General features: G+C 41.6%; 1 protein-coding gene across 1 annotated transcript; it reads right to left on the bottom strand.

The window, feature by feature from the left end:
• Positions 1–6,439: 6,439 nt before the first annotated feature.
• HCF136 (photosystem II stability/assembly factor, chloroplast (HCF136)) lies at positions 6,440–21,910 on the bottom strand. The gene is made up of 8 exons (XM_090014510.1): positions 21,426–21,910; positions 19,814–20,049; positions 19,590–19,720; positions 18,411–18,543; positions 16,807–16,929; positions 9,932–10,006; positions 7,807–7,922; positions 6,440–6,686 (listed from the first exon to the last, which is right to left on the bottom strand). The coding sequence occupies exons 1-8, from the start codon at positions 21,757–21,759 to the stop codon at positions 6,620–6,622; spliced, it is 1,215 nt and encodes a 404-aa protein (XP_089870636.1). The 5' UTR covers positions 21,760–21,910; the 3' UTR covers positions 6,440–6,619.
• Positions 21,911–23,726: the final 1,816 nt, after the last annotated feature.

Genomic DNA, 23,726 nt, shown 5'->3' with positions numbered 1-23,726 from the left:
TTAAAGAAATGGTTCGAGCGATGTTGAATCACTCAAACCTCCCTTTGACCTTGTGGGGTGAAGCTCTTAGGACATCAGTGCATATTCTGAATAAGGTTCCTACAAAGGCTATTCAAAAGACTCCTTACGAGTTATGGACAGGTAGAAAACCTTCTTTATCATATATGTATATATGGGGATGTCCAACAAAAGCTAAATTGTATAACCCACATATAAAAGCTTTTGATCCTAGGACAACTAGTGGTTTCTTCATTGATTATCCAGAAAGATAGAAAGGCTTTATGTTTTATTGTTCATCTCATACACCACAGATAGTGAAAACAGATAAAGCAAGATTTCTTGAAAATAATTCTGTTGAGATAGATGCGTCTCAAAATATTGATTTTGAGGAAATGCAGGATTCAGGTTTCATACCTGCTAAGGATAAAGACCTGATTTTCTCTATCATTGTTCATTCGAGTAATGTAAGAGAAAGTCCAGTCAATGAATATCAATCCCAACTAGATCCGATTGTTGATAAGGATATACAATAGCAACAGAATACAAAGGCTCATTTTGAACCACCTGTAGCACATGTATGGAGGTTCACCAGAATTAGGAAATCTGCTATCCATCCGGACTATGTGGTGTATTTACAAAAGTCAAATGATTTCATAGACATTGATGAAGATCCCTTCACATTTGCAAAAGTCATTGAAAGTGAAAGATCAATACATTGGATTAATGCCATGAAAGAAGAGCTTGACTCTATGGCAAAGAACCAAGTGTGGGATCTTGTACCTCGACCTGATGGAGTTAGACCGGTTGGTTGTAAATGGGTTTATAAAACCAAAACAGACTCTAAAGGTCACGTGGAGAGGTACAAAGCTAAGTTTGTTGCAAAATGTTTCACACAGATAGAGAGCATTGATTATAATGAGACTTTTTCTCATGTCTCAACTAAGAAATCATTGAGGATAATCATGGCCCTCGTAGCTCATTTTGATTTAGAGCTGCATCAGATGGATGTGAAAACTGCCTTCCTGAATGAGGATCTAGATGAGGAGGTATACATGCAACAACCTTCTGGTTTCAGTATAGAAGACTCGAATAACTTAGTTTGCAAATTGAATAAGTCAATTTATGGATTTAAACAGGCCTCCCGCCAGTGGTACAAGAAGTTCAATCAGGTAATAATGAACTTTGAATTTACTGAAAACATTATTGATCATTGTATTTACATTAAGACTAGTGGGAGTAAGTTCATAATTTTGATTTTATATGTTGACGATATTCTTCTTGCAACTAATGATTTGAGTCTATTGCATGAAATAAAAGATTTTCTTTCCTCTCATTTCGATATGAAAGATATGGCTGAGGCCACTTATGTTCTTGGAATCGAGATCCGTTGTAACAGAACTAAGGGTGTCCTTCGCCTCTCTCAGAAATCCTATATTCTTAAGGTTCTTAAAAGATATGGGATGGAGAATTGTTCTCCTTGTTCGGCACCTATAGTGAAAGAGGATAAATTGAGCTTAAAGGACTGTCCTCAGGATGATATTGCGAAGGCTCAGATGGATGGTGTACCATATGCTTCGACAGTTGGGAGTTTGTAGTACGCACAGACCTGCATTCGACCTGATATAGCATTTGTTGTGGGATTGCTTGGTAGATATCAGTCAAATCCAAGCATTGCGCACTGGAAAGCAGCGAAGAAGGTTATGCGCTATTTACAAGGAACGAAAGACTATATGTTGACCTACAGGAAAGCTGATCACCTAGAGGTCATTGGATACTCTGATGCGGACTTAGGAGGGTGTATTGACAGTAGAAAATCCACTACTGGATACATTTTCCTTCTAGCGGGTGTTGTTGTCTCATGAAGAAGTGGAAAACAGTCTACCACTACTGCTCATAGCATGGAGGCAAAATTTATTACTCTATACGAGACTTCGTCACAGGCCATTTGGATAAGAAACTTCATTATGGGTTTTATTATAGTGGACTTTATTGAGAGACCACTAAAGATCTTTTGTGATAATGAAGCAGTCGTGTCCTTTTCAAATAACAACAAGAGCTCAACATCGTGTCGACACATGAAGTTAAAATATTTTGTTGTTAAAGAAATAACTAAGAATCATCTGGTATGTATTGATACAATTGTGACGAAGAAAATGACTGTGTATCCCCTTACTAAAGGGCTAGCACAGAGATTGTATTCCCAACATCTAAAGGGGATGGGTCTTTTTTATTCCTTCTGATGTATGACAATACATTATGTGATCACATTTGTGTTTATGTTTTGATTCTCTAAGGTTTTGTGTTATTGTTGATTTTGCATAAAGAATCTCTCATATGGGTTAGAGAGAATAGCAGAATAACAATATTAAAGGACCAATAGAATAGGTGAGAGACCAACCTATTCATAAAGGTAATTTTCTACATGCCTAAACACTGAAGCTGAATTGTAGCGTAGTACATGAGAATATGACATTTCATAAAGGAGTGTTCATATCCATAGACTCATACGATTTATCCTTGTGATAAAGGGTGACATGTGAACCCACATGAAGAATTAAATCGAGATAACGGTATACACCTCGATTTAGTACACTTTTGGTGTCAATGAGTCAAGTGGGAGAATGTTGAACATTATGGGTTATGGGTCCAACCCATAGTGTGACCCGGTTTGACACCCATTAGTGGGTCACATTAGTTGCCACGTAATGGGGTTAGTGGGTGGGAGTTACGTGAATGTGGAGTGACCACATTCACGTAACTGCCTTAATCTCCCATTATATAAAGGGGTTAGGAGGCTATGAAGATGGTGAGACGTTCGTAGCATTTATCCTGCCAAAATAGTTCTACATTCTGATATAGTGGAACAGGGTCCTACTCACCGTCGACCTAAGGCCTGGGCTCATTGTGGACGTCGATCGGCTGAGGAGAACGCCGAATTTTCTACACACACTCGATGGCGAATTCAGGTACACTTTTTGTTAGTGTTTGTTTTATTGGATTCGCCAACACAGATTGGAACAGTCTCACTGAAAATGATGAGAGTCAAGATCCGAAGTCAAGCATTTCATGCAGCAGTGTGGTCTGTGGTTAGTGGTCTGTGGTTAATGGTTCAAAAGATTATGTGCCTGCAGCTAAACATATAACTCAAGCAAATATCCGGCTCACTGAATTCCACTTCAGAGAAATTGCAGTTTGTGCTCAGCATCTACACACGTTTTTTGCTCCTTCCAAAGTTGCTGGATATAACTCGTTCCAGAGAATCATGCGTTCCTGGATGTGAAAATGGACCTAGACATTGTACTCTTCACTTTGTCAACAGGTCAAAAGAACTCATCCTAGTTGCAGAGCCCCGTCTTTTTTGTCTGTACACGACATGATTTCCCTTGTCATAAGTGAGGTGCTAGGAGTGCCAAGTGGTCTACTAATTGGGCAGCTTCTGATGCAGTGGCGGAGCCAGGGGTGGGCATGGGTGGCCAGTCGCCCACCCCAGAATTTGAAACCGAAAAAAAAAATTACTGTGCCTCCAGCGATATTTCGTAAAGAAACAAAGAATCTGATTTTAACTCTTGTATGCTAATGCCTACCGCTACGTGTGTTTTAATTTGTCTGGTGTGTGACAAACAGAAAATAAGTGTATGTTTACTTTTAATCCAGCAATCTGTTCTGGATATTATCGTCTGTGGTGTGTTGTCATTTAGATGCAGTTTGTTTTAGGTGGCGAGCAGTTGCCCAGGACAACAATCAACAAGTGGTGCTGACACGTTTATGTCTTCCCGTGGCAGTGGTATCACATACACCCTAAGCTTCCACCTAATCTGGACCCGCGTCTGTCACTCCCCGAGTTCGAATCTGCATTCAACCGGGTTCTGGATTGTGTGTTTTAAGCTTTAGAAGCTGCTTTGGGAAAGCAGCGTAATGTTATGGTTCCTTGCTGTTTATTTGAGCTGAATGTATGCAAGACTGATCTCAAATGATTTGAGTATATTGTGATAAATATTGCTGATTTTTTTTACATTGATAACCAATAGATTTCAATATAATTCAAAGGCTTATTTAAGTTTTACCTCTTCACCAACGACTGTGCCTCCAACCAAATTTTTTTGGCTCCGCCATTGATCCGAATAAATGGATCGTCCTTCAAGACCATAGCATTGTCCCCAAAACCCGAGGTCTGCCCACCCAACGAAAAACTCCTGGCTCCGCCACTGTTCTGATGGCCCCAGAGGGTTCTCTGAACACAATACTTTATACATTGAAACTGGGATCTGAGAAAAATAAAATTGATTATGGTGGAAGTGAGAAGTTACTGTGGAAAGAAATAATGCCACAAGATGCCCGTCAAGTGCAATTTCATCAACTGCGCCCATTTTATGTTGGCGAATTTGTAGCTCTCGAGAAGTTGAAGCATGGAAGAGTCCCTGAAAACATGAGGCCATCTGCTGGCCAGGCTTTGTACAGGTTGCTGGTGGAAACAGCACCAGGGGAAACCCAACATCTTCTTTCTTCACAGGATCTCTTTCAAAAGTATTTCAGTGGCTGATGAAAACACCAATCCAGAAAGCATTCAAATGAGTACAGAAGGCAGAAATCAAGTGCAGATTCCTGAAACAATACCTGGAAAAGCAGGGAGCACGGTAAGTGTATCTCTGTCCCCTTTTTCTTTTTGCCTTGGAGGTAGGGTGTGTGAAAATGATAGGCATCACCAAGGGCCTGAACCCCTGCAGTAGAAATGCAAAAAGAAACCCTTACATCCACCATCGTGAATACATGCTTTGATGACATAGGTGAAAATTCTGTACCCTCTTTGCCGGTATATTTGAGTTACACAGAGCTAACATATGTTCGAAAGAAGATTGTGCTCTTTATATGTCTGCAAGCTCGAGGCAAGCATCTAAGAAAGCTGTATGCACAGTCAAAGGCTTTGGATATTTATTTTCAACTTGTCATTAAGCCAAGAAACTAGACTTTCATTCATGCAGCCAAACTTTTGACCTCTAATTCTCATGAGGATGCCTAGTTATTTTGAGGATGCCTATGTTGAACATCTTATTCCACTCCTTGTGGCTAAACTGGAGATCTGTATTGTTTCTTGAAAAGTAAATTTTTGCATGCTTGCCAACATAAAGTTAATACGTGGATGATCCTATTCTTGCTAAGAAATGCAGTCAATTGAGGTTGTCTCAGGTTCCAAGTACATTGTATGCACACCCAGTTGCCAAACCGGGCTTAATTGGAATTAGTGTAGGTCAAGTTGATTTTCTGAAGTCCAATTGGTCAAGGCTCTTTAGTTTTATGTTCTAGTTCTTCCAATCTGATATTCTCGGTTCAATAAAAAATTGAACCCCTGCTTTTGACAACTAAGGAATCCAGCATGGTCGAGTTTCTGCAACAGAGTTGGTCCAAGCGGTTCGGGACATGTCGTCAGTTGGTATACCCATTGACATTGAAAAGCAGTCGTTACAGACAACACTGAGTCTTCAAGAAGAACTGAGAGAGAGACTCAAGCAGCACTTCAACTTGAGCAGGTATCTTATCTTTATCATGTATTCCAAGTAACTCATGAATTGCATTCAACTAGACCAACAAAAATGAGCATTTACATTGGGAAAATATCCTTTAGCTTAGTCTCTCGTATTTGCCCATCATTTTAAGAATATGCAGGCATGGGTCATGCTTGTTTCAAAATATTCCGGTCTTTTTCGATGAATCCTTTTCTCTTTCTTTATTCTCCTCTTTTCCTGCATTTTAAGTTTTAACACTGTTAAACACCATTTCCCTGCCTTCCTGTTCCACTGATCCATTGCTTTCAATCAAAGCATGCATCTTGGTTTTGAAAGCGCTCTATTGGTGGGTACATCTTCGGCCATTGTTGGGGCTGATACTTGTGAAGGCACGTTGGACATAGCCTGATTTTCCAGTCCTGCCTACTGTCAAGAGCAAAGTTTACTTTGCTAGTCTTAAAGGCGAGGGCCAATATAAGCTTGTTGGGCTTAACTAGCTTGTGCGAAACTGATTGCAAAAATATCAGGTGCTTTTATGCCTGAAAACTCCATTTTATCAAGAATAATGGAGTGGAAACTCCATCAGGAAAGTCGCTTGTTTTCTCTTTCCATTGACACCTTGCATATCTTGCTTTCAGTTTCTTTTTTTACTTGGGGAATCATTTAATGTTTTCATCCCTCCATTGTTATGGTAAAAAATCCCAGGTCACATCTCTCCCTGTGGTTGATGAATGGTAAGCTTACTGCCTTCCTGTTTGCAGGAGAAGGCTGATACGGCGGCAAAAGAAGCAGAAACGGCAAAGGCAGCATGGTCTTGCCGGATTTGCCTCAGCAACGAGGTTGATATGATGATCGCCCCTTGTGGCCATGTGTTGTGTCACAGATGTTCGTCTGCAGATTCTCGATGCCCCTTTTGCCGGCTTCAAGTTTCAAAAACGTTCAGAATATATCGCCCTTAGCATTCAAATGGTTAGAAGGCTGCGACTGTATATTATTGTTTTATTATATTACAGACTTTTTGGATCAAAAGCTTTCATCCAGATTGAAAAATACCTCATTGTGATCTCTTACAAAAAGAATTACACAGAAGCAATGACATATGCATGACATGAACTTGATCAGCCGAGGTACCGAAGCAGAACACCATCGTTCCCCAGTACAAAGCCTTTGTTATTATCGATGAACCTGTATTTCAGAGCAAGCGAATTCAGAAAATGTAAATACATATTCCATCTCTTGATTGGATGTGTACATTACGTGTTTTGATTTCCATTTGATGTAAAGAGTATGTTATAAAATCAAGTTTTTGGAATGGAAATGGCTCTTTCTTCATTTGTTATGTGCAAACAAATCAAACTGTGGACATGCTTATCGTGCCAACAAAAAGCCTTATGAGAGTATGAAATGTGGACTTTCTTCATTTGTCATGTAATCCATCTGAAATGTTGTCAAAACCGCATGTATTGATTATGCTGCAGCCACAGTCGAAATACACAGACTTTTATCATGCACATTAAAAAATAAATACTTCATTGAAGAGTGATGCAAACATGCAAGAAAAATATGCTAAATGAAACATGCTAAATGGGGTTTCAGCTTTTTTGGTGTTTTTTTTTTTTTGCAATTCTGACCCATAGATGTGTTTAGTATGGTCGATTTAGTTGGAATAGATAACCAAATCACATGTTTGATGAAAAGGATAATTTGAGCCTAAAAAATTTACAAAGATTTTCGACCATTGTTGTTTTTGACCTTGATAAAAACCCACTCGCGTGTCGAAATCGAACACTCCAAGAGCTGGTCCCTATAAAATAGTACACAAATCACATCTGTATGGTCAAAATTTAAAAATAAAGCAACAAACCCCAAAAAACTCATTTAGCATGTTCGCATCACTCCTTCATTGAAAGACAATGTATAAAAAGGTAAATGAGATAAGGTTTCGGGAGGTTGTAAAACTTGGTAGATCAACTTGAAGCTGACATCTTTTTCTATTCTAATTGGCAAATAACTATGCCACCTTGAAGATGTCACTCTAGTCCACAATACTCTCCACTTGGCATGTTCGATCCAAGAATCACCGCATTTTTTCAGTTTTTTTGTTTTTGCTTTTTGGATTAGGCAAGCTGACGGATAACCTCCCTGGGATTTGAACCCAAGGCCTTCAGTTATGACAGTGTGACCTAACCATCCAGCTATCTCGTTGGACCCGATCACCACAACTCGTTGGACCCGATCACCACAAATTCCATTAAAAAGACCCACAAGAAAATTTTGAGGAAATGAAAATTGAAAGAGAACTCACTTGACTGAGTAGAGATTAGCAGCAATATTATCTGCAGCCTTGTCCCGAATCCAAGTTTTGCCACCATTTGTTGTTCTCAACAGTACGCCACTGCCTCCAGCCGCCCAAGCTTCATCCTGGCATCAAGCACATAGTTATTGAGCAAACATACCTGCCATGCTTTTAAGCTGGCTAGAAACAAAGAGACGAGCTCTGAAAATTCTAAGAGGCGGGATGCAAGACAAAGGGTTCATATTGCACTGAGATGCTCAGATTCAGACAGTCATCACCATGAGGCAACAAGAATGCATGGAAGTAAAAGCAATGATTTCTTCAAATACTCTGGGACTCATGATGCACATGGAAAGCTATAGGCAACAATATCAGGGCTTTCATCTTAGTAGACATCGCACCTACCAAGATAAACTGCCTCTTGCAAGAAACGGGGCACATTGTATCAGCATCTTCCTCCTAATTGGGGTCCATGGAAATGTTCATGGATCAACTGAAGCCCCAAAGGTCTAAACAGGTGGTAAAAGTGTGAGCTATGTAACGTGTCATACTGAGCTGCCAAAACATCTTTCAACGGTGCTATATGCACCATGGGATTGAAAGTAACTACCTGGTTCATGAGACACAATTAAATCTGATGCTAATGCTGATCAGATAAGCTGATAAAAGTTAGTATCTGTTGACTTCCATACTTGATTTTGTGAGAACATATATTTGCCTTCACTAAGAAGCATTCCACAACCATGTAGATCACATTTATAGGATCTACCAAATATATATGAATCTAGTGACCAAATGCTCAATCTGACAGTACAACTGCATTTAGCATGGTTTGTTTACTGTATTAGTAGGTTTAATCATCTCCAACATACCATAAAATTCATCTTTCAAGCTAGTATAAGATCAACTGCTCACATAAAGCTGACAATGTTTTAAAATGCCTCAAACCATCATGATAGACTCAATTTTAAAGCATGAAAATAAAAAGTAGAACATGCCAAATTTCATACCGAGGTAAGTTTTTGCTTTTGGTAATTAGATATATGAAAATCAAGAGTGATAAAAGTTGGTATCTATTGACTTCCATACTTGATTTTGTGAGAACATATATTTGCCTTCACTAAGAAGCATTCCGCAACCATGTAGATCACATTTATAGGATCTACCAAATATATATGAATCTAGTGACCAAATGCTAAATCTGACAGTTGTTTACTGTATTAGTAGGTTTAACCATCTACAACATACCATAAAATTCATCTTTCAAGTTAGTAAAAGACCACCAGCTCACATAAAGCTGACAATGTTTTAAAATGCCTCAAACCATCATGATAGACTCAATTTTAAAGCATGAAAAAAGTAGAACATGCCAAATATGATTCCGAGGTAAGTTTTTGCTTTTGGTAATTAGATACATGAAAATCAAGTGTAAAGTGATGGTGGTTGGGTATCACAATAGAAGCACCCTATATATATATATATATATATATATATATATATATATATATATATATATATATATATATATATATAGATAGATAGATAGATAGATAGATAGATAGATAGATAGATAGTTTCAGGCCTGAAACTCAATTGGCCCACAGCTAGAAATACTCAGTATCATTACTCATTTCAACACACTACAACACAAGTACAAAAGCCTGGTACAAGTACTCATGTTACATAGATTGATCCACACAGCTTGTGCAAGATAAAAGCAATCTTGTACGTCACATGCCAATTCTACTTTCTGCATTTACGATGGTGCTTCTAAAACAAGAACAGCTACCCAAGTGCCCAACTCAGGTTGTTAGTGCCATAAGCTTGGACCCCACCAAGGCAAATGAACAACTTAAGTATTCATATAGTGAACATAAGTATTGAATCAATTTCAAATGAACTGTTCAGTCTTTCTTACTAAGGATTAATTCTGTTGGCCTATTCATAGCTTCTAAAATCTACATCATAGTGCTAAGATAACCTTATCTAATAAGGCAACAAACAAGTGTTTTAAACTTGGAATCAGATTGGTATATAATTCAAGAAATATAATTTACATTCCTAGTGCTTAAAGCCCAGAATGATGCAACCAACTTAAAGTTCACAGCTCCCAACTTGAATATTTTGAATTTACCTTGGAACGATAACCAACATCAAGAATGCCAAAGCCTCGACTCTGAATTGGAATTTCTTCAAAATCCTCTGTGATCTAAAAGTGCAAAAATCATCACATATCAAATTTCAAATTTTTGCCCAAAAAAGGAACTGACAATATGCCTAAAAAAGAAAACATAATCACAGTAGTTTGAAGAACACTTAACTATCTAATGAAACACCTGAAACTGAGAAAAAGTGTGTGTAGAACTGAAGGACAACAAAAACAGCATTGCAAGAAAAATAATAACGTCCATCCTTTATCACAATGCAAACCACAAGAATTCATATATGAAAGAAAAACCATAGCCATAGAGCAGAAAAAAAAGACCAACCATACCTATGGAGCACAGTTCATTAGCTCTCATCTCTATAAGAAAGAGATGATGAATCCTCAAATATCTAAATATAAAAAGAATGACATTGATGAAGAAAGCAAGCAAGATTGTTAGGACAACCTCATCAAAGAATATGACAAAAATGTAAAACAATACTTCTTGGATAAACCTCAACCATCCAGTCCATCTTTACCCTTTGCTTCCAAGGAAATATTACCTTCCGGTTTGTTAACGGAAGAAACCACAATAATGATCCCAAATATGAATCTGGACCCACCCTCAACCACTTGGGAACGCTCTCTGATCAAAATTCTCTATTTTAACTTTTTTACCACCTTTAGATTGTTTTTTTCCTTCCTTTTATTTACAAGCTAATAATAGTTTTAATAATTCTTGAAAGTAAAAGACCCACCTCAACCAAAAGTAACTTCTCAGATTCACATCCTTATCATATTGTCATAGATCATCTAGAAAAAACAGCATCTTCTAAGTAACAAATCAAGTTTTAAAGCGTTATAATGACCAAGTAACTTGGTTCAAATAAGTTACTATAGCTATATATCCAATATTAAAGATGCACAAAATTTTCAAGTTGCTAATATGAACACAAGATATGGAATAAAAACTCAACTGTACTTTCATTTAGATCAAACCAAGTTCTTGAGATTTTCAAGCAACTTATTTTCAACATCTGCATTTCTGTCACGGGCCTATTTCCTTCAATGGGCCAGCGCGGCGCGACGGTCCTTCCTTACCGCCGCAAGCCTACTCGTCAGCTCGCTTGCCGGTCGCGGAAGCTTATAATCAGAGTGCAAGAGAGCAAGAGACAATAGAGGGAGAGAAATTGCAATCACAAGAAGCAATCACAACGAGGGTGAACAAAAGAAAGCTCAACGCATTTAATTCATTCACAATTTTGCCCGCAGGCTATTACAGTTCAAGTATACGGGCTGCCCCTTCGGGGTATTGATTCACCTGAATCGGGCAGCTTACATCAGACTCAACAAAAGCAAAACAGACTCTAAGCGCAACTGTACACTGTAAGTCGCAAGGGAACATGAACATGTTCCCCCCTTCAAATCATGCGCCGTCCTCGGCGCCATCTGTTTCGTGGTAAGCCCTGACTTCAGCCGGGTAGCGTCTGTTCATTCGAAATGCAGGCTCCCACGTTGGTTCCGTTGTTTCCTCCCACTGCACCAAGTATTTCTTCGCTTGCCCCAAGTAGTGGACCTTGTGGCGAAGGATCTGACTGAGGTGCTTCTCGGCCCGTTGTGCTGCCGGGGCCCTCTGCATGATGGGAGCGCGTTGCGGCACATTGCGTTCCGGGTCTCCATCATCTGGATGGAACTGCTTGAGGTTGCACACGTGGAACACCGGGTGCACCTTAAAGTCTGGGGGCAACTCCAGCTTGTATGCCAGCTTGCCCACCTTCTTTGTGATGGTGAAGGGTCCCTCATACTTTCTGAGTAGTCCGCGGTGCCGCCCGCGGAAGATGCCTGTGCGACCAGGATATAACTTCACCAACACTTGGTCCCCAACTTGGAACCCTGCGGGCCGACGGTGTTTGTCTGCCCACTTCTTCATTCTCTTTGCCGCTTTGTGTAAGAATGCCTTCGCTAACTCATTTTGCTCGTGCCAGTCGCGAACAAACTGATAGGCGAATGATGGCCTTCCCTTTTCCTGTGTGGCAAGAGTGTGCGGGGTCAGTGGCTGCTGCCCTGTGGCTATCTCGAACGGACTGTGGCCTGAAGACTCGCTCTTCTGCAGATTATAACAAAACTGTGCCACATCAAGGAGCTTCACCCAATTTTTCTGATTGGCACTAACAAAGTGCCTAAGGTACTGCTCCAGGATCCCGTTGATACGCTCTGTCTGCCCGTCTGTCTGCGGATGAAAGCTAGTTGAAAACAGCAACTCAGAGCCAAGTAGCCGAAATACTTCACGCCAGAACTTGCCCGTGAAGCAAGCATCACGATCACTCACAATGCTCTTTGGTATGCCCCAATGCTTCACCACATGCTTTACGAACAACTCTGCAGTCTTCTCTGCAGGGCACTCCTTAGAAGCTGGGATGAAGGTGGCATACTTTGAGAAACGATCCACAACAACCAGAATATAACTGAGGCCCTCTACCTTTGGCAGACTAACAATAAAGTCCATGGAGATGCTATCCCAAGGACGTTCTGGAATTGGTAGAGGCTCAAGGAGACCGACAGCCTTCTGGTTTGTCCCCTTATCCTGCTGGCAGATGAGGCATGTCCGCACATACCCCTCAACGTCGTCTCTCATCTACGGCCAATAGTAGCCGCGCTCAAGGAGTGCTAAGGTCCGCTCCTGACCAGGATGGCCGACCCATAGTGTATCATGGCACTCCTTGAGTAGCTCTCGGCGAAGGCTTCCCCACCGTGGTACAAAGATGCGTCCCCCTTTTGTTACGAGGAGGCCATCTTGTAGCCAAAATCGCCGAGTCTTCCCTGCCTGCGCCAGAGAAACAAGGTGTTGTGCGGTCGGATCCTGCTGCGTACCCTCGCGGATGCGGCTCAGCAATGCATCCTCCAAATGCACTTCAGAAGACTCCGCACGCGCAGCTGCCAGTTCAGCCCTACGGCTCAGGGCATCCGCCACAACATTGGTCTTTCCAACCTTGTACTCCAAGGCAAAGTCGAACTCAGCCAAAAACATCTGCCATCGAGCTTGTTTAGGCGTCAACTTCTTTTGTGTCTGAAAATAGCTCGTGGCCACATTGTCCGTCTTGACGACGAACTCGGCACCCAAAAGGTAGTGCCGCCAGGTCCTGAGGCAATACACAATGGCGGTCATCTCACGTTCGTGCACTGTGTAACGCCTCTCTGCATCCTTCAGCTTGCGACTCTCATATGTGATCGGATGACCATCTTGCATAATAACTCCGCCAATGACAAAGTCTGAGGCATCAGTGTGGACTTCGAAGGGTCTCGAATGATCAGGCAGTCGCAGCACTGGCTCCCTCACTAAGGCTTTCTTCAAGCCATCAAAGGCATCTTGGCACGCTCCTGTCCAGAGCCATACCCGATTCTTCTTTAACAAATCCGTGAGGAGCGCAGCAATGAGGGAATAACCTTCGATGAAACGCCGATAATAGTTTGTCAAACCAAGGAATGACCGCAATTCTGGCACTTTGCTTGGCGGAACCCATTCCTGGATGGCCCTTATCTTCTGCCCATCCATACGCAGCACACCACGCCCCACAACGTGGCCAAGGAAGCTGATCTCCTCCTGCCCGAAGAGACACTTCTCTCGTTTGACACAGAGGTCATTATCTTTCAGCACCTGAAACACTGTTCGCAAGTGCCCGACATGTTCCTCCATGTTGCTGTTGTAGATCACGATATCATCCAGGTAGACTACCACAAACTTGTCTAAGTAAGAGTAGAAGATCTGGTTCATTAAAGTCGTGAAAGTGGCTGGAGCATTTGTCAACCCGAATGGCATTACTAGAAATTCGTAAGCACCATAGCGAGTGACGCAAGTTGTTTTCGGCTCATCACCTTCGGCAATCCTCACCTGCCAGTAACCTGATCGCAGATCTAGCTTGGAAAAGATACGGGCACTGCCTAGCTGATCGAACAAGTCTGCTATCAATGGCAATGGGTACTTGTTCTTCACCGTGACCTTGTTCAAGGCCCGGTAATCCACACATAACCGTTTAGAGCCATCATGTTTCATCTGAAAAAGGACCGGGGCACCAAATGGGGCTTTTGATGGACGAACAATGCCTGCGTCCAACATCTCATCTAACTGCCTGCGCAGTTCCTTCAGCTCAGCTGGCCCCATACGGTATGGAACCATAGCAGGAGGCTTCGCTCCCGGGGTCAACTCAATCTTGTGGTTGACCTCGCGTCTTGGCGGAAGACGCTTTGGAAATTCCGGGGGCATCACCCCCCGAAACTCCTCCAACAGTGGGGCTAGGGTCGGTGGCACTGCTGCTTCCACCTTCCCTTCATCTGCGCGCACTGCCACTAAGAATGTCTGCTCCCCATGCTTGACACCCTTCTTTAGTTGCATTGCCGACAACACTGAAGACTTGCCTTTCTGCGTAAGGCACTGCACTGTGTGGGACAGGTCTGACTCCATGATCGTCAGCGTGTTGAATTTTGGCAACATCATAACATTCTGGCTTCGCAGAAACTCCATACCCAAAATCATCTTAAAATCGTCCAGGGGCACCACAGAGAAGTTGGCTTTACCGACCCAACTTCCCACTTGAATAGCCAATCCCTTGCTTCACCAAGGATGGGCTTGGCCTCAGAGTTTACCGTTTTAATGGTCCTCTGCTTTGGCCCATGCTTCAAGCCCAACCGCTCTGCCTCTTCCTGCGAGACAAAGTTGTGTGTGGCCCCGGAGTCTATCATTGCTGAAGTAGACTTTCCATTCATAATAACTTCAGCGTACATGAGTTCCTTACTGACCTGCATGTTTTTAGCTGCACAACTTCTGGCTGCATTAATCGATCGCATGGCGCCCATCCTCGGTTGCATGGTCTCAGTGTCGCTGCATTCAGTATCGCTGCATTCTTCCTGTGCAGCATTGGCTTGCCCGTCGTCCTTTACAAGGCGCTTTGGGCATTGCCGGGCGATATGTCTATCACCACAGAACCAACATGTCACAACCGCACCCTTGTTGCTGTTGTTATGCTTTGTGTAGTTCTGTTTTTTTTTCGGATTGATGGCGTGTCGACGCCTCACCTTTATCGTTGCGCTGCTCATCCTTCTTGCCTCCGTGGTCAGGCTTCTTCCCAACTTTGGTTGATGGGGTGAAAGGCTTGCGCTGAGTGTCAACTAAGCGCTCAGCCGCCATATATGCATCTTCCAAAATACGGGGGTTACTCCTTTCCACTTCAGACTGTGCCCATGGTTGAAGTCCCACAATGAACCAGTTGAGCATGTCGTCTTCTGGCATGTTAGGTATCTCCAGCATAAGCTTCTGGAACGTTCTGACATAGTCTTGCAACGAACCAGTATGTTTGAGCTCACGAACCATCTGGTAAGCTTGTCTCTGCGCATTTCTTGGCATGAAGTAGTTGCGCAACTCTACTTTGAAGTCGTCAAAGGTGTCTATCACACATTGACCCCTCTCCATGTCATTCGTTTCCGCCTCCACCAAGCGATAGCATCACCATCAAGTAAGGCCGCTGCAGCCTTGATCCTCAGATCTTCGAGGGTCACGTTCTGGATATCCAAGTAGTCTTCTACTTGGAACAAGAAGTTCTCAATGGCCTTGCTGTCGCGAGAACCATTGAATTTTGCGGGTCTAGGTACATCAATCCTTGATGGTCTCTCACCATTTCCACCATTCAGGGTCACCGTCCGCTGCAATGTACGGTTCCTCATCTCAAGATCGGTCACTGTAGTCGTCAACGAAGTGACCTGCCCCATTAGTAAGTTCATCTGCTCTTGCAGGCTCGCCACCACATCATTCAATCCATTAAATGATTCACATGCGCGTGAAATCGCTTCATCATGCGAAGTCACATCTTCCACCAACTTGTTAACAGTTGCAGCCAACTCTTCTTGGCCCCGAGGTGAACCCATCTCCTCAGCTCCAGCAACTGCCTTGCCCTTGGTGTTGCGCAAGTGTTGATAAGGCGCCACGATGTCTTGCTCACAAATCGCAGCCTGTCGGCGTGTCTGTCGACACCGACTCCGGAGTCCCTTCCTCAGCACGAGAACGGGCTCTGGTACCACTTGTCACGGGCCTATTTCCTTCAATGGGCCAGCGCGGCGCGACGGTCCTTCCTTACCGCCGCAAGCCTACTCGTCAGCTCGCTTGCCGGTCACGGAAGCTTGTAATCAGAGTGCAAGAGAGCAAGAGAGAATAGAGGGAGAGAAATTGCAATCACAACGAGGGTGAACAAAAGAAAGCTCAACGCATTTAATTCATTCACAATTTTGCCCGCAGGCTATTACAGTTCAAGTATACGGGCTGCCCCTTCGGGGTATTGATTCACCTGAACCGGGCAGCTTACATCAAACTCAACAAAAGCAAAACAGACTCTAAGCGCAACTGTACACTGTAAGTCGCAAGGGAACAATTTCATTATGTCAACTTAAAGTTGCAGGTTTTACCACTATTTTGCTAAACATAATCATTTTTCACATGCCATACTGCCACAGAACGACTAGCGTAAGATGGAGTACATAGCCCTGCCTTAAGAGAATACTTACATGACAAGCAGGAATTATCCAGACCCCATTACCTAGCACAGATAGAAAATCATTCCCATGCAGTTAAATACTACTAGAACATACATCCTTATTTAAAGCAGAAAATCTACAATGCTATCTAGCACGGTAGCACCATTGCTAAATAGCCAATAACACCTGCCTTCCAATAGATACAATTATACACAAAGTATTAAGATTTTGAGTGATACTTTTTTCTTTTTGGAAAACATCAAGGGGAAGCTTTGTTAATGAAGAAACTACATTAGAATTGTGCATTGAAAATAAGGATGTATAACCTTTTTACAAGAACTTACCCCAGTTCCTTTACTGAGATATAGTCCACCACCACGTACTAGAAGCCAAAGTCCGCCATCAGCTCTCCAGCCCATATTTTGTATTCGCCGTGCAACCGCTCTGTTATGAGGCTGCCAGTATGGCTGCAATTTGAGGAAAGAGAAGAATACATAAATACCTTGTAGGAGAGGTTGCCACTACATTTATGGATAGCAACTTACTGTCACATAGCTCAAATTACAAATTTCAGAAACCCAGAACATAAAAGAAGAATTATACACTATATTTATTCCAATCTGTGGAGCAAAGTGCACCAGAATATACCACATTAATGCAAAAAACCATAAGCACATCAAATTGGGCCTATGCAAATGAAATCACAACCTAAATTCTGTAAGCTAGTAGCTCGGCTTATGTACCCCAAGGTCTTATCAAGACTACAATTATATGCTATGCAGTTTCTAGGCAAGTTGATGTCCTTATGTGGGTCTTCCAGTTGCTCCAGACATACTAAAAATGTAGATTTGGATATCTTCAATACTTGCATTGCCATAAGGTATAAACATGCATACACTATAGGAACTTCAAGGGTTAATAATGGCAATTTGCTAAAGATCAAATGAAGGAGAAGTTGGAAGATTTTGTGAATAAGTCAGCAATCTCAAACATAGTGACGATCTATCTCAAAATGTTTGTTCACCTATATAAAGGGTATTGATGCTGCAAACCTAGACACCACTCATTGTCCTAGAAGAGACTAGATAGTGATGGTTGCAAGATACCCATGTCAAGTAGAAGCACAAAAGGTTGAGCACCACAACATGATAATAACCTTGGACAATGAGAAAGGAATCCCCAATCCTATGCACCAACAAGAGCCAGTTCCTATGCCTCCATCAGATAAAAATATCAAATAACAAATCAGAGAAGACGATAGTAGAATGCCCATTTCCTATCAAGGGCATCACGTCCCCAATCGAGACAAAAATGGCATTTATGAATGCATTATTCTGCATGTCAAGGTAATAAAAATATTAAGAAAACTTCACGCAACAACTGATTTAGGAATCTTGATTTTTGTGTCTAGGCTGCAGGAATGAATTTACACCTTAGTAATCACACACCCTTGGTGGTTTTTAGGCATTGGTCCCCCTAGGCACAAAGGCATCACCTAGAGACCCACAAACATACAAGTATAGCAAAAAATTGTAAACAAAAACATAAACATAAGAAAAAGATTTGAAAATTATTTTAACATTTAAAAAACACCATTAAAGCAAGAATAGCATGTTTTAAAAATTATAAAAAACATATATAACCTAGCTGCTGCTAGGCACTAGGTCAGAAAAGATCACCTAGGTACCTTGGTACAACTTTAACTACTAAGTTTTGTGCAGCTAAACCGAGAGAATTTTGACAGATAAAAGAAAATAATGGTAATCATACTAATTCTAAACTTCAAAACACTGACAACTGCAAAAGAACGAGAAAACTTTCTGAAAAATGCTTCCTATGCCTAGACTATAATATATTTGAAACTATTGAATATCTCTTTGGAACATTATAACACACTCCGTTCCCATGGGGAACTTCTCAAACAAAAGCATAACCATGGATTGTTTACCTGCCCAGGCTCCCAAGTGAGATAAAAATTTCCACGACTTGAGACAGCAACGTAGCTCCCATCAGGAGATCGATTTACTGTATTAAAAGTTCCTGTGTAATAGCTAGCGCCACTGATACCACTAGAAACAGTTCTGCACAGAAATAAACCATACAGTTTGGTAGAGATTAAACATGCCTTTTAATTCATTAATAACAGTTCATCTAGAGTAAAATTTCCTTCCATTCATGAAAAATGCTAAAAACAAAACCCCTCTTAAGTTAACAAGTAGTAGGAAGAGGTGCAGGAAGAATGTCCCAGTCTCAGGGTTGCACTAATAATAAGATAATACTAAAGGGAAGGCATTTTTTCCGTGAAAAATATTGAAGCCCAGGAATCTCCAGATGTTACTTCAAATCCATCCATTCTATTAATATAGTGCATCACAAGATTCTTATATTCATGTCAAAAATTTTTGAAAGGATGTCAAAGTGCCCGGACCCCTACATGTTTCAAAGAGAACTAAGGCAGTACATCTGAGCATAACCAAGTAAACTGACCAACATGAATGAGGATGACCAACTAACAGCCATCATGTTACAGCAACTCGGGCGAAAGACATAGATGACTAATACTAATCACACAACAAAAATCCAAGTAACACCAACTTGATGCACATATGAACCACCAATTTATGTATCCTATGCCCTGCAAAGAAGACTTAATGGTCTTAGAGCTTGATGGTCACTATCAAGAGTGAGAGCATCCAAACTCTACATTTCAGGCATCTAATATACCACTAAGATAACCAGAAGGTGACCTCTATCCTTTTCTGCAAAGTAACAAAAGATCCCAGTAATTGCTAGTGGAAGTTGATTTATACAAGCATTATTTAGAAAAGGGTGCAATGCTTTCCTTTATGAAAGAACAAACAGATGGAACCTATATGATCTGTAGTAGTCACAGACAGCAAAGTAATAAATGGAAAGAAAAGAATGCCAAATGCTAACAAAAAGAAGGCATCACCAAGCCACCAGAGAGGAGGTGCATGTTAGCATTTAGCCTTCTCAGTATGCAAAACTGCAACCAAGTGGCATATATGGTGAATAGGGTGCATTTGCTAACTAGTTATTACCACATCTCAACTACCCCTCATTAATATGTTGTCAATTAATGTTCTTTCAGATTTGAGAAAATGACCTGTTAAGTGTAGCTGAAACTGTCTCTTGCACAGCAGCCTTCCAGTTGTACCCCCTATTTGATGTGACATATATTGCACCTTCATCTGTAACCATTTCTGCACTCTTCTCACCAGTTGCTTTGATATATACCTACAGAACAGAATGTAGAAAAGTCACTAACAGATTCAGACAGGAAATACAACAAATATAGTTATCATTTTCGCAAACTACAGCATAAGATACCATATCTCCAGGAAGTTGCGCACTCAAAGGCATCCTTTCCCAACTTTCTCCTGCATTTGCAGTGTACAATAAAATTGCTGGTTTCCCAACAATCCACCCCTCCTTCCCCTTGAAACTAATAGAATTGAACCTGTAATTGAAATCTTCATCTTCTGCAGAAGGAATTGAACGTGGAACCCAAGTGTTACCACCATCTTTTGTCTCCAAAATTGTTTGTCTTGTGCCCAAAAGGAAACCTGAATCAGGATTAGTTGAAGTTCTTAAGCCAGATAGTCTAGTCATGGGTGCTGAAAATATATAATCAGTTATGCCATACTTGATAATGCAGCACGGTGTAAGATTATGCATCATTGAAAATTTGTGTCTAAGTTTCATAATACAGCAAATTTGGATTAGGCATGCTCAGGTCATGAAGAACATCTTGGAATTGAATTGCCATCAACACCTCATTTGTCAAAGTGTCCGATGTTAACCTTAGCCCTGCTTATCCATCTTTTCCAATCGTGGATTGTTCCTGTCCACACTTTCCTATACCAGTAGGCTGATTGCCAAAACCAATTGTCAGTAGACCTGTCAATGCAATTGGAATTTGGCAAGCCATCCAGTGTTACTTGACCTTGTTAAGTATATAATGCTGAGCGAAAGAATCTATAAGAAATTCAAACCTTCTGAACATGTCTACCAAGGGAATGGCTTTCCAAGATGAGCCAAAACTCCAAGAAAGTTCAGGGGTCTGGTTAACCGATCATTATAATCAATTTCTCACATTCAGAGAGACTGATGGACAAGAAGATGACCTACCTTAGGTCTTCACATTCTTTATTTTGCATGGTTGGCTAAAAAGGGCTTTTTAATCATCAGGAAGTAAGAAAAGTAAATCAGGAAACTGAACAATTACTTAATGTATGTTGATTTTGTGACAGTAGAAACCATGCTACCGACTTTATGTGTCAATGGAATTTGGTTGTCCATCCAAACACATTAATAACATTGTTATGCATCAGGATTACACAGTCACCGCAGCAACTACATGCAAAAGGTTTACTTAACGTTTGGAAGTTTGGGTTGAATGCAATTGGTCACGAAGAAGTTGGCTCAGAGGCACTCGTGGGACGCACTTTCTTTAAATCCAAAGTTGCTCCACTTAGGAATGCATCTTCAACCTCAACTTGGCTGCTTGGACACAACCAAGCTTTGCATAACGGCTAGTTACACTGAATATCCAACGTTCAAATAATGGCTAGTTATCATCAATAATAGATGTCGCAAACAATTAGTTAACGACTAGTCTATAATAGTACGAATCAAGTCAAATGTAGTCATTCTGAGTTTCTAGATGCATAATTTTGAGATAAAATGCAACAAATTGCAACCAAATTAACTTGCAATTAGTACTTCACCCGAACTACTAGCAATTTTGACTCTAAGAACAACTGTTCATGGTTTTGCTGCTTCTGCATTCATGAAACCCTATCGAAACCTTTTTATGTCCAATTAAAGCGACGATTCAACTAAAATGCCACCCGAAATTGCTCCGGACAAATTATAAACTAAAAACCTATGAAAAATTCTCAACTACAAAGAATTCACAACTCTTCGATCGAGATCTGACCGTGACTTGGATCGTCGGGGACGAACGATATATCGAGAAGGACGACGCCGGGATCGATCGGGAGGTAGACCCTCTCCCACTCGGAGAGCCCCTCGTCCGCCCTCGCGGCGCGATCGCCGCCACCGCCGAAACCGATCAGAGGAGCGACGGATATGGATACGGCCGCTGCTCCGGATTCGGTTAGGAACTGCCGCCGGTTGGGAGACGGTAGGGAGGCCTTGGGGAGGAGGAGCCGGCGAGATGGAGGGGGCGTGGAGGAGTGGCGGTGCCTCCTGGAAGGGTTAGCTTCTAGGGCACGCTTCAGAGGGAAGGCATTGTGGATGAGGGTGGCCATTGTTGGGTCGGAGGGGAAGAGGAGGAGGCCTTTGCTTCTTCTTCTTCTTCTTCTTCTTCTTCAGCCTCTTGGCGCTCTCACCACAGGCGCGTAGCTTTTGCTCTTCGCTCTCTCTTATCCGAGTTTGTTCAGTTTTCGAGTTGCCACCTCATTCGCGGGCCTTTTGAAGGGGGGTACTCGTTCTTACGAAATGACGCAAAAGCCCCCGACGAATACAGACAATTACATCAAAGAGGCCTTGTACTTCGTTCTCTTGCTGGACGTACTAGAGGTAGGCATGCACAACGAGGCGAGCTAGTTCGGGCTCGGTGCGGTTAAGCTCGTCCAAGAGCTGAGTTCGGATGAGCAAACGAGTCGAGCTTGATCGGTCTACTGAGCTCAAGAATCACAGCTAGGCCGAACGCAGGAGGCGACGCGATGATGCATCAATGGGCACCTCGACAAGCTGGAGCTCTCTAATGCTTTTGTGCAGTACCGTCCGGTTGATATGAAAATGGGAAACCAAACCAGCTGAAAAAAAAAAAAAAAAACTTTGGAGGAGGAAAAGAATGTTGGGGGTGGAGAAGAAAGACGAGCAGTTACAGCGACCAAACACAGGCATCATGTTTGAGAAGCCAGCTCGGTCTGTTATGCATGCCCATAGCTCAGAACGGCCCCCCGAACCGGGCCAAGCTTGGCTAGTTACTCGGCATGAGCGTTCAGGCTCGGGCCAAGCCTGCACAGTGAGCTTTTTGGGCGAGCCGAGCTTGTACACATACCAAGCCCGACTAGTGTGCATTATTAGGGTTTGAGCAGATCGGGTGATGTTGGATATTAAATCTGGATCACAAATATCTTCTCGGATACCGATCTTAAATTAAAGTATATTTTCATGCGTATGCTTAGATGAATGTATGAAAATACAATAAAAGATAAGATTCGAAACGAAAAGATAAGTAAGAAGGTAGGCATTGCACTCATTGAAAATAAGATGAGAGAGAATCGTTTACGGTGGTTTGGACATATTCGGTGAAGGCCTAATGATGCTTCAGATAAAAGGATAAAAAAATTAAAAAAAATATATTAGTTAAAAGAGGCCGGGGTAAGCCTAGGAAGACTTGGATGGAGATGATAGAAAAGGATATGAATGCTTTGAACGACATGGCATTGGATAGAAATGATTGGAGGAGAAGTATTCATGTGAAAGACCCACGGGGATTAGGAAGTAGTTGGTTGGATCTGTTTTAGCTTAGAAAAAATAAACATTTTCTAGCGGATCCTATATATTCATATCTGAATTGAAGTTTTTAAATTATGGCTTCAATCTATCCATAATTACCAAGAAACAAAATGAATACCAGAAGCAATGCAGAGTGCTAAAGAGTAGTATCGAAGCCGGAAGTGCGATAAAAAAAAAACCGTATAATAAAAGGCAATGTGAAGCGAGATCGAAAGCAAATAAGTGTCCTAGAGACAAGCACAAAATTATATAAAACCAACATGGGAGCATCTTGTTATAAAAAATTATTATTTAGCAGTTTGTTATAAAATTTATTATTTTTTAATCAAGTGAAAGAGAAGGATTTGGAAAACAAGGAGGAAACACGCGTCTCACTGAAGAAAAAAATGCAGTTTTCTATATTTTGGACTGGAAGGAGTCCGGATCTGGTCTTTAGTCAAATGAGATTTTTTCTCATTAGACAATCCTGTCCGTTGAGAGAAATGCCACGATTATTCCATGTGGCACTCTCATTTCCCACCCAAACGTCGTTAACAGCGTGACATTTTGTTATTGCCGGATTTTCAACGTTAGTCATGGTTTTCTAAGAAGGACGTCATGGATTTTGAGAAAGAGGGAGAGAGAGACGATTCCCCCTGTGCTGTTTCAATGGATTAATTCTATTTTTTATAGGCAAGCTGTGGTTAGGCAGACTCCTACAGTATCATTGGGTTTTGAACCTGCAATATCCCAACACAAGGTGACGTGC

This window comes from Nuphar pumila, chromosome 7 (genome assembly GCF_984573655.1).
Source record: "Nuphar pumila chromosome 7, dmNupPumi1.hap1.1, whole genome shotgun sequence".
Classification (NCBI taxonomy): Eukaryota; Viridiplantae; Streptophyta; class Magnoliopsida; order Nymphaeales; family Nymphaeaceae; genus Nuphar; species Nuphar pumila.
Note: the sequence above shows the minus strand (reverse complement) of the source record. Positions and strands in the feature narration are given on the sequence as shown.